This window comes from Halichoeres trimaculatus, unplaced genomic scaffold, assembly GCF_033239565.1.
Source record: "Halichoeres trimaculatus isolate MK-OKI-2021-1 unplaced genomic scaffold, fHalTri1.1 fHalTri1_scaffold_10, whole genome shotgun sequence".
NCBI lineage: Eukaryota > Metazoa > Chordata > Actinopteri > Labriformes > Labridae > Halichoeres > Halichoeres trimaculatus.
Window position 1 is genome coordinate 14,804,920 of NW_027437187.1, and position 12,117 is coordinate 14,817,036.

A 12,117-nucleotide genomic window follows, 5' to 3' on the forward strand; every position below is an offset into this window, starting at 1 on the left:
ATCGTATTTGCATGTAAACCTGATGTTCTTCATTTTCAACTCACATTTTAAAGTAACATGGTTTGACATTGAAACATGCAGCGCCAGCGCCACTTAAGGACAGATCATAAGAGACAATCACAAAATAGATTCGATAGAAGCGTGTGTGTAGGAGCGATCCACGGTGTCGTAGAACCTCAGACAGGCTTTGTAATGCAGCAGCTTCTCAGTTAGAGGGCTGATGGTCAGAGCTTTACCCTGCACACTCAGGTCGATGTACCTGGACAACATCAGAATGACAAGAAAACATTTTCATCCAATGATTTTAAAAAATGTTTGTCAACAAATTTTTTGCTCAAATTAGCTTTGTTATGCCATAAATGTATTGGAAAGCTATTTTGATAAACAGGAGCAAGTACAGGCCATGATAGAGATCATTCTGTACCTGTAGGACACGTTCCAACACATAACAGTATTTATAGCCATGAGGGTGGCCAGGATAAAAAAGAACCGCTCCAGATTCCCATCATGCAGTATGTTTGGGTAAAAGTTACCTGTAATTAGTTATCACTGTTGTTAAATCAGCGTCAGTAAATTATAACAAAAATCAAATAATTTCTATTTAATTACAATACATCACACTATTTGTAATGACTAACCTCCAGAGAGCGCGTGTGCCAGCTGGATGGTAAGAGCTCCGAGGAAGCAGCCCCCTCCATAGGACAGAGTGAGGAAGTGCAAAGAGATCCCTCTGATGTGATTAGGTGTGAGCTGGAAAGATATGAGGGAACCTGTGAAAAAAAAGAGTATCTTGATTATCTTTCTCACATTTTTATAAAAAGGGTCAAATGGTTCATGCTGTAGCCATTCAGTGGTGTTATGGAGACTGAGAGTGGCTCACTCACATGCAGGCGTGACAAGAGCCTCTGCCAGGCCGAGGAGGATGTACTGAGGAGCCAGCTGGAAACACGGCATGGATGACACTTGCAGAACTTTCCCAGACATCGTCTGCTCCGTCAGGGGGTACGTCTTCCTCTGCAGCTCGGACAAACCTGCCACCAGGACGGACAGAGCTGCACATGCATGGCCCAGAGCTGGAAGTGGAGGATGGACAGGGAGGGAAAGATGAAAGATGGGCTGCAGGATTATCATGTGAGGAAAAAGGATGGGTGAGATACGTGAGAAGGAGATAGGAGGATTAAGGTGGAGGTAGTGCCTCATAGGGGATGTTGTTATAAAAATACTCACTAACAACTTTTGCTGGTGCCAGAGGAGTTTTTTTCATGGAGAGGTAACAGGTCGTCACACACTCAATCACAGGGGCCAAGAGCAGGAGAGGCAGGATGCTGATCACATTCATGGCCCCGATGGGCAACAGGAGGTCATTCAGGTGAAGGTTTGAATTCATGGCCTGAATGTAGTAACCTGAGGGAATCTAAAGGAAACATGGTCTTTAAATAGAGATGATCATTACGAGTGAGTTATGAGACGACTCATAACCTGCCTGTGTGATGCAGGCTCTGTAAAGCAGCTGTAGCCCGTAGAGAGGGAACAGCTTGGCCAGGACCTTGACATTCTCCACATGGGTTTCACTGTAACGGCCACCATTGTTCTCTTTGGCCCGGTCCAACCAGGATACTACATCTCCGCTCAGGTGGCGATAGTGAAGGCAGCACATCTTCAAAGAATTTAGAAACACTCCCATTGTGGTTAATAATGATCCACCTGTAGCAGACACAAACAGTAACAGAAGCTTTCTTTAGATATGTCTGACAGTAGTAATAAGTTAGTTAGAATTTATTCTGTCCTTTATTTCTTTTTAAATATCTCACCTTTCTTGGGTTTGTAGGTGAGTCTGCTCCTCACCATGTGTATGGCGATCAAAGCCAGCAGCACAGACATGAAGGGGATAAGGAAGCCCAGGTTTTTAGCCACAGACTGCTGGATGTAAGCAATACCCAGAAACACCACTGTTGAATTCAGGTTTACCAGCCAGTAGAACCTAAACCCAAGCAAAGCAAACACCTCATCCATAAGTCTTTTATACAAACAGCAGATTTCAGTGCATTATGTAAAAATGGAAGTGGAGCTTAGTTGGACTTTTAGCATTCTCACCAACAGCTACAAAAAACACACCTGTCAACTCAGATCCTAATACATGCAAATTTATGTTTAACACTTAGTCTTGACAAATCCGAAACAGGTGCAGTATTAAGAAAAAAATATAAATTAAAAGAAAAAAACCTACAATAGATAAATAAACAAAAACCACCAAAGAGCAACTGACTGCATACCAAGAACTGGACCATATGATTTTTTTTTTTTAAACCATTTGAGAGTCAACTTTGCCATGTGCTTTGGATCGTTCTCGTGCTGGAAGGTCCAGCCACGTCTCATCTTCATCATCCTGGTGGATGGCAGCAGATTCATATCAAGAATTTCCCCATACATGGCTCCATTCATTGCTCCGTCAACTATATGAAGTTTGCCAACACCATGAGCTGAGAAACAACCCCATGCCATGATGCTTCCACCTCCAAACTTCACTGTTGGTGTAGTGTTTTTTGGGTGATGTGCAGTGCCATTTCTCCTCCAAACATAGTATGTAGCATGACAGCCCAAAAGTTCAGTTTTGGTCTCATCTGACCAGAAGACATTCTCCCAGTATTCTACAGGCTTGTCAAGATGCTGTTTAACAAACTTTAAACAAGCTTCAACATGACTTTTCTTGAGGAATGGAGTCTTGCAGGCTGAGCATCCATTGAGGCCGTGGCAGTGAAGTGCATTGCCGATTGTTTTCTCTGTAACAATTGTACCTGCTGCCTCCAAGTCTTTCTGGAGCACTTTCAGGGTGGTCCTTGGCTCGTTGAGTACTTTTCTGACTATCTTTCTGACTCCCTGGTCAGAAATCTTGCAAAGAGCTCCTGTGTGTGGCCTGTTGATGGTAAGGTGGTGCTTCTTCCACTTGTGAATAATGGCCCCAACGGTGCTGACTGGAATATTCAGGTGCTTTGATATAAGTCTGTAACCAGTTCCATTCTGATGCTGAGCAACAATCAGGTTGTGAATGTCTTCAGAGAGCTCTTAGACTTCACCCATCATGAGCTGTGTTGTATTTAACTGCTTGGTGAAAAAACAACCTTTTTTACAGAACCATCAATTTGCTCTAGCCCAGTTGATGCTGGTTTGCACTATTTGGAAGTTCAAGTAATAATTACTGACAGATTCCAGGTGGTATGGTGCATTTCCTTGCCACTGTCCAGGCCCCCCTTGTTAGTTAAATCTATGGGCAGTCAAATGGTAATAAAAAGCTCAATCAAATAAACTTATCTCATGACAAAGAAACTATTGTGGTATGACTGTATTCAGAGAGTAATACCTGCTCACCAGTTAAAGAATGACAGTAGCTGATGCTGGTTGTAGCTCTGCAGGCTGTAGGCTCCCATTGGACACAGTATGGCCCTGATGCCACCGATGCCAAGCGCAGCTGCCAGGAGGCCAGTGTAGAACAAGATCTGCTGTTCTCGAGGCTCCAGCTGGTGTGTCATGTGATGATTGTCAATGTAGAAATCTTCAAACGGGAATGCTACCACAGGTAGCATGGCTGTGCCTGGAAGTATGATGATGGGAAAAGGTCATGGCATGAGGCTGCAGCTTGATTTCAAACAAGAGTGTGACTTCAGAGCAGGAGAGTCAAGCCCATGACTAAGCACCTACAGAGTTACCAACATGCTTGAAATAAATTCACACTAAAGGTTGAGATGCAACATGACTTTTATATCGTATGACTTAGCATCTGCTGGATTTGTAGACATTGTTTCAGGTAAATAAATACAAGAACAAGTGACTGAAGCTACTTTTTGGCTACTTGAATATCATAAATAAAGCAAAAGTGAGAAAGTAAATTAAAACTAAGATATTTGTTGTACATGATAAAGGAAATAGCTTTGTCCAATCAGATGAAACCACTAGCATTTAAATCATCATGCCTTACCGAAAAAGTGAAGGAAAGCACACAAATAGAGCACTTTAGTCCTCCCCAGACAGGTTTCTGCAAACCAGCCGACCAGCACAGGTGTCAGGGTGCTGGCTCCTATGAAGCACAGGTTGACTGTTGCAGCCAGGTAGTTATCATAGCCCAGCTTCACCGTGCAGAAGAGAATCATGTTGCACACTATCCCAAAAAAAGTGAATCTCTCACACAGCTCCACAAGCAGGACACAGATAATGACCTGAAGCTTCTTGCGGGACTTCCTTGATGGTCCATGATCAGGGTGAGGGGTCCGGGGGGGTAGGCATGATTTTCTCCTGCCATGAGACAGTCTCTTACTGTCCTCAGCCACCATTACTTCTGGCCAGTTGGGCAGCAGCAAGGCTGTTTGGCTGACTGGATGCAGCCAGTGATGGACCACACTAAGCTCTGAGTCCTGTCCTTTCACAATAAGAGCCTCAGAGGTTCGAGCTGGAATCCCTCACTTTGGTGTGACAGTAGATGTAGGCAGGACTGCAGACACAAATAATCAAACACACTTTCTTGCATCCTGCACGTGTTGCTGGCTGAGCGTGCTGCTGAGTCATGATTTTACTGGGAACTGTGGATGCTTTACATGGATCTGATACATCACTCTGAACCGTATCAAGCAGGAGTGACAGGACAGCGAGTTTAGAGAGCATCCTAGAAATATTTCAAATATTACCAACAGTAAAACGGCACATAGTCATTTTTTGTTGAGCAAAAGACTCATACATACAAACAGCGGCTTGGTCCATTTAGTCAAACACTGCTTCAGCATAATTTGAAAGAAGAGTTTTAATGTTTTATAATTCTAAATGTACTTTTACTTTTGGTTCTACAGGTTAGGTTTACTTTTAGTTTGCTCAAATTTAAATAGACATATATATATATATATATATATATATATATATATATATATATATATATATATATATATATATATATATATATGTATGTCAGGGTAAAACAAAAAAGATTTAACATTTTTTATTTATTATTTTTTTATCAAGGACAGTACATAAACTTTAAAGAACAGTAAGTTGAAAAAAATGAATGAATGTTTCTGAATATTTGATATTTTTTGAGTTTAAGTTGTAAAAAGGGAATACAAAACAGTTGACGAAAAATACTTTTAGGTCAATACCTTATACTGGCTCAGCAAGGTGCATCTTAAGACACATAGCAAGACAAGAAATGATTGAGTCCATAGTGTAATAACAAACACTAAGAAAATACCACATCTGTTTGTGAAAGCAGCCCTGCAGTGGACGAGCTCCTCTTAGAGCTTCTGCTGCTAATTAAATTGATCATGTTAAGTGTGTGTGAGACAGGGTGCAAAGGCAGGTTAACCCAAGCAGGGTCAGGGCTGCCTGAAACACAAGTGTTTATTTGTACATAAAAAGATAAACAATTTGGGAACAACCAAACCAAGCACTGAAAAGAATAAGACTCGTATGACAGAGCACCAGCACCCATATATCACACAATGTGGCAGATACTTTTTGAAGGTTTCATGAATCTAACTTTTCTCAGCCAGAAACACCAGATGGGACCAAATTATCAACTGCCAATATCAAAAAAATAGATAAATATATAATACAAAAATTCAAGTTTCTTCAGCCAGACCTATTGCGGAAAGGGCAATATATGTGGTTAAGACATTAGACAAAAAGAAAAAAGACATTAAAGAAAAAAGACAGGGAAAAAATAAGATTCTTTTTTTTTAAATTGCATGGGTTCCTGTCCCTTACTCAAACCAGAGGTGATGTCACTTTACGGGCATGCATATGTTTAAAATGTTAAATGAACAGAATGAGAGATGAACCTCTACCTCTCAGTATCTGATAACACAGTAATTCAAAACTGTTCCCTTTGCAAATTCTGACTTATTACAGACTGAAACTCTATTTTTAGATTTTGATGAAAATAGCGCAAAGGTGATCATAGAATTCAAACCAAATCCTTGGTGTTGCAGATGATACCACAGATATTTGTTTGTAATAATGTAGTGAAACTTTAATCATAACATGGCCTGAATTTTACCACAGTCAATAAATGTTCCAGTGAGACTTTATTGTGAGTGAATACCACATTAAGCAGTCAAGTATAAATACAAAAACATACATACATTATTCTGTGTACAGCATAAAATCATACACAAATAACTGGGCTAGAAAATTGGTTTACGGCTCTCCGATTCCTACTCCATCATGAAGGACACAGCTGGCTGTGTCTCTAATAAGAGTTCAGTAACGCTCGTGTCTGTTTGAACACACCTGACAGCTGAATCCTTGAAAACGCTAACCTCGCTTTTGTGTTCCTGCAGGATCACAACCAAAAAAGAAAGATGAAAAAAGCTGTTTGGTTAAAAAGTACATTACATTGTCATTAACGGTGTTGAAAACACACTTCAGTCTTAAAATGAATGTAACAAATACAGCCAACAGATGGAGCTAGACACAAATATGAAGAGAAGCAGCACTGATGGTTTACACACAGTTTACATCACGTTGTCTTTGCTCCGTGCAGGCTGCTTTTCAAGATTTCACATTCTTGTTTACATGACACAAAAAATACAAACATTACGTCTTATTCCATTTTGGGCTCCTATCATAATGGATTTGGATAGACACAATAGAGATGGAGATGCTAATAACATGTTATCTAGCAAAATAACAGAGTTATTATTGCCCAGGTGTCCCGCGTTTATGTCCCAACAAATGTCACTGGAGGGACAGAGGGCAGTGACTGTATACCTGATAGATAAGTCTGCTGACCTCCAGTGGTGAGACTCAATTCAAAAGGTACCATTCACAGGGAATCAGAGATCTTTTACATTTTGTCTAAAGCACACATTTGTTTCACAGCATCAGCCCCAGAGGAGAATAAAAGATCCATGAGATGATATTTTTGTTGGAGGATCTCTAAACATTTATCAGTCCAGCTCTGTACTCTCTGCTTTCAATCCATCCTCATCTGCTTCTGAGTTTTCTTCTTTTTTCTCCAATTCAAAGTTCTACAAGAGAGGACAGAAAAAATGACAGCCAAATTGTGGCAGAAAGAGGAATTTCTTTGTAATGATAATAATATTTTTCATCTCAGTCAATGTTTTACAATACTAAAAAAGCTAAAAAGAGCACAGTGCTAATCCCACTGGGTTATACTCAGAGACCGTACCTCTAATTCTTGCATCACTTCATCCATGAAGTCACTAGGGTTCTGCTTGTACTCCACTGCTCTCTTTATCATCTCCCTGAACATCTGAAGTGACAGTTATAATAAAAACCAGAAACAGTGACAAGCAGCTCAATTAGAAGTGTTTGTGAGATATTGGGGAAGGTGAGAATTAAAATATCAAGACAAGAAATGAAAAATGGACTCATTCAGGTTGACTGTGCAGAGCATTGAAAAGGACAAGAATAAGAAAAATGGTACCTTGACTACATTCGTCCCATCAGCTGCAGAAACAAAGTAAAATGGAATTCCTTGCTTCTTCCCAAAATTAAAGCTTCTTTGTGTCACCTTCAAATCAGCTAAAGACACACACAAAAAAAAAACATTTTGATGTAATTCAAATGCTGTAACACCTGCAGTAAATTCAACCGTAACAACTAAATTTTGCAACATACACACCATCAATTTTGTTAGCAACCACACAACATGGTATCTCTGGTCTGTACTCTCTGAGCTCCTTATACCAGGTGGTCAGATTCTTATATGTGATCTTGCGTTGAACATCAAAAACCTAAGAGAAAGGAGAAAGGACATGGTTTGCTGACAGTGTGACATCTTTCCAGATCAGGTTACATATTCCTGCAGTTATCCACAAAGTCTCTGTTGTCTCTATGGTGTAAAAACAAAGGAATGCCAAAAGGACAATCAAAAGAGAGAAGTTATTTTACATATAACATGGGTTATTGTTTATAAGGATGAGCCATTGAGGTACATGTGTGAATAGAACAGTGGGATTTCTGTTAACACATGTCTTACCATAATGCATGCATGTGCTTTGTAGTAGTATGAGGGATGCATGCTCTGAAATCTCTCCTGACCAGCCGTGTCCCAGAAATCTGTCAAGCACACACCATCCCTAAGCCATTATTCAACTGAATAAAATCAGCATTGTGGACCATGAGTGAACAGCAGTCACGCATAATACATACCAACTAACACTGTCTTATTTCCTACAGTGGCTGTGTGTTTGTACAAAGTCAACGCATAAGTTGATAACTGCTGTGGACGACTGCAGGAAGGGTTAAGGATGTTAACCTCTGAAGACAAATCCTCTGATTTGTTTGTAAGCTTGAAAGCCAGAATTTTAAAAACATCTCAAGACCACACATAATTCTAGAAACATATTTTTAATTTGTGGCAAAATGAAATTTCCTATCAGGCTTTCTGTTTCCGTTTACTTGCCTCCTTATTTTATGATTTAATTGTTGTAAACCAAAATATAAAGAAAAAAAAACATTGCATGAGTAAAAATCTCTTGCAAATAAACACAATTCTTAACAAAGCTGTTCAAGGATACTATTCATCCAAGAGAAACCTCTCCATCAGCCTATAAAAGAAGGAATAGAAGAAAAAGAGAGTTCAAAAATATGATTAAAAACAGTCCATCTACTGAAAGGATATAATGCCAAAAACAAATACAGTCATGTCACAAAGTGAGCAAAGATTGTGAGAGAAGCTACTCACTTAGATTTTCCCACTGCACTATCTCCCAGACAGATGATCTTCACTTGTTCGTCTGCGTCGTACTTCTTTTGGTCTAACTCAGGGATGCTGCCACCGTCACTAGCCATTTTCACTCTCTTTTGTTCCTTTGTTCCACTTTGAAAGTGATTACTGCATTTCGAGAGCTTGTTTGTTCAAATGTGTTGATTAATGAATCCAAAGACATTGGTTTATAAAGTAAAAAAACGCATCAACTACCGGCTAGATTGAGTATTAGTTAGCTTGTCGCTGGTTGGCTGCTGCTAACACCGTGTGGATTCTCTCCGTTCCAAACATTTTCCTTTGTTCACTGGTCCTCTCGTTACTTACACCGGCGTCCCTAGAATATGAGAGAAACGACCAATGTGAAATTTCCGTTTTCTAGACTTTAGTAAGGATTCTATCGTTACATTGTAAACCGGACCCTTGGTAACTGAAGGACGAGAGAGGTAACGACTGCTTGCTAACAGTCGGCTAGCACCGCGGCTTCAGTAACCGTTGATGGCAGCTATTGACCAGTGATGCTCTCTATCACATCAGTATACGTCTTCGGTGTATATTTGCATATATCAAAAGTCAGCTTCAATAGATTCCATCGATCTTGTCTTCCTCTGTGTCTTAACTTATAAAGTTGGTTGCTGGTCCATGATGTCCCTGACGGGATTCGTTTCTATGCAACGGGGACGCCCGATGGACCTCATCGTAATGCCCCGTGCTGTTCGTACATGTGCCTGTCGAAAAATAAGACAATTGTTTAAATCAATTCATTCACTTTCTGCCCCGGTTATCCTGTGCAGGGTCGCAGGAGGCTGGGGCCTATCCCAGCTTTGGCGAGAGGCGGGGTTGTTTAAATTAATAGATTTTTAAAATAAAATTTCGCGAAATAAGACATTATTTCCAATTTGTCTAAGATTAACATGCAATGATGGAACCAACCTCACTGTCCAATAGTCAGTTTTGTTTTCCTATTTTCATCACAGCTTTTTTTTTTTTTTTTTTTTTTTTTTTTTAATAAAAATAGCACAGTAAAGGTAAAAGAAAAGAAAACTAGTAAATCCAATATAAGGTCAAGTACATCTTGTGCTTAAAATCAATTTCCTAAAGTAAGAAGGGTATAAAAAAAAGCACAAGAAACGCAGAACGGCGGACTGCCAGTCTGCCGGTGGATGGCCTGGTCCCGATCCATTCACGCCACTACCATTTGCAACAGTTGTGCCATCCAGCAGGTAAACACAGCAGAGCAGCTGTTCACTTACTTACGTCAGCATAGTGACATCAATTCAGCAAACATCTAGCCAATCAGTGTAGTCCAATATTTATAGTTTATTTTTAGTTTTTTTATTGTTATTTTTGACAAGATGTGCTGATTTATTTATTCGGTATTAAATGGGGTATTTGATGATCGCAAAACAGATTAAAACATCAATATAGGTCAGTGTTGACTCAGATAAGATATACAGGCCTACCGGGGTGAATCATAATTCATTTAAATGGAGTATATATATATATATATATATGTACAGGAGCCACCACACATCCACGGGAGTGTCTGCAGGTTGGAGGTTCTCACGGGATTTCGAAGTAGCTCGATACTTCAGGAAAAAAAAATTACTCTTAAAAACAGGAGGAAAAAAATACCACGAGAAACAGAAAAAATTATAACAAAAAACAAACCAATAAAAAAAATATTGATCAGAAAACAAAATTGATTACCACAAAAAACAAACCAAAGAATAAATTACTCTGAAAAACCTGAGTTGTTTTTTTTTCTTTAAGTGAATGCAATACGCTTCCGTACATTTTTGATCTAAAGAACAGAAAGTCTCAACATTTTTCTTCAGATTTTTGCTGCTACATGATTCCCGCCCAGTCCCTGGTCTGTGCTTCACTTCAGACTGCGCCTGCTTGATGCACTATCAAAAAACTGACCAGCAGATGGCAACAGAAACTGTGACTCAATACTTACATTTCAAGATGTTATCATCCAAACTTATCAAGCTTAGTTATTTACATATTAACCTTACAACTTATTGTTGCTGACTGGACTCAGAAATATTACAATGTTTAATTTATCATAGTCTTATGACTTTAAGGGTTAAATATTGAGGTTAATTATGTATTACAGAATAATCCCATAATTACAACATATGAAATTAAAATAGTAGTTATATAGCCATAATGTTTACAAATCCTACATGGTACTTGGTATCAAACAACTTCTCACTTTCTTCACCATGTGTTTGTTTGTTTTGCTGTTGTTGACTGTTCTTGTTCTGACTTTGTTTCTGATGTGGCTATTCAAATAAAACTTGGAAATATGAATGCTGTGTGAGCTGTCTCCTACCTTTAATAACACAATACATGTAACAAGCTTTTTAACACAGGTGGCCTGTCTTAGTTGAAAGCCCACTCACCACGACAAGGTGCAGGCCATGAGTGGGGACACAGGACAAGACGTACTTGGCGAACAGGACAAACTCTGACGAGACAAACATACAAATGCATATAAAGTGGATAGAAATGACAAACAAACAAATACAAATAAAGTGGAAAGAAATGACAAACATACAAACACAAATAAAGGGAAACTGAAGTTTTCTGGAATGAAAAGAAAACATAAAACATGGATGAATAGGATATAAGATTTTTACAGGATTAAATCTCAACAAAAGCAATGCACACACTTAAAACGTTTTACTGAAGATGAATAAACTTTGAACATAAGAACCAAGTTAAACAAATCAAAAGTTTTGTGACAGAATAGTGGAACTAAGGCAGCATTTAGAAGCGTAGAATTCTGGACTAAAACAATTTAGTATTTACAAAACAGTAATAAAACTCATCAATGCATTTACATTACAGTGCAGTAAAAAGTTCATTTACTAAGGATTGTAACATTTATTAAATGTGCAAAGTAAAAACTAGAAAGAGAGAGCCTCATTCATCATGAAGTTCATCCTATCTAGTGTTACCTTTTTTTAAATGAAGTTGCTCCTTCAGATGTCCCTTTGGTCCCAGAATCATGCTGAAACCTCAGTGGTCATCCATCTGCTTGACACTCTGGTGTGTATTCGCAGGAACTGTCTCAGCTTTCGCAAACAGTTGGAATTTTTACCGTTTAGAAATAACCGTCCTTCAGACTGTGATGTGTCTTCACCAACACATCCAATGTTGAAGGGTTCAAATCACCTTAGTTGAGCTTTACGTTCGTTATCGTTTACAGCGGGGGTTTTTTGTCTTTAGTTTTTAGTTCAAGCTACTCTTTTCTATTTGTTTTGAGATGCTGCTTAGTTACAGTTTAGGATCTATTCCTGTGTAGGAGGCTATGGATGCGCAGATTATTACTGTTTAATAGTTTGACTCAGCGAGCTTACAAGACGTGGTGTATAGTCTCTTTTACAGCATGT

At 39.1% G+C, this 12,117-nt stretch overlaps 2 protein-coding genes across 2 annotated transcripts; both read right to left on the minus strand.

The window, feature by feature from the left end:
• Positions 1 to 73: 73 nt before the first annotated feature.
• Positions 74 to 4,325, minus strand: slc15a5 (solute carrier family 15 member 5). The gene is made up of 9 exons (XM_074678435.1): positions 3,974 to 4,325; positions 3,367 to 3,589; positions 1,812 to 1,981; positions 1,484 to 1,704; positions 1,228 to 1,414; positions 885 to 1,073; positions 639 to 770; positions 425 to 533; positions 74 to 259 (listed from the first exon to the last, which is right to left on the minus strand). Exons 1-9 carry the CDS (start codon positions 4,323 to 4,325, stop codon positions 118 to 120), a joined length of 1,725 nt encoding a protein of 574 aa, XP_074534536.1. The 3' UTR covers positions 74 to 117.
• A 1,707-nt stretch (positions 4,326 to 6,032) lies between these two features.
• On the minus strand, positions 6,033 to 9,451 carry rabl2 (RAB, member of RAS oncogene family-like 2). Its single transcript, XM_074677653.1, has 8 exons — positions 8,693 to 9,451; positions 8,526 to 8,555; positions 8,158 to 8,237; positions 7,985 to 8,064; positions 7,628 to 7,739; positions 7,430 to 7,527; positions 7,172 to 7,255; positions 6,033 to 7,010 (listed from the first exon to the last, which is right to left on the minus strand). Exons 1-8 carry the CDS (start codon positions 8,797 to 8,799, stop codon positions 6,930 to 6,932), a joined length of 672 nt encoding a protein of 223 aa, XP_074533754.1. The 5' UTR covers positions 8,800 to 9,451; the 3' UTR covers positions 6,033 to 6,929.
• Between the last annotated feature and the right edge of the window lie 2,666 nt (positions 9,452 to 12,117).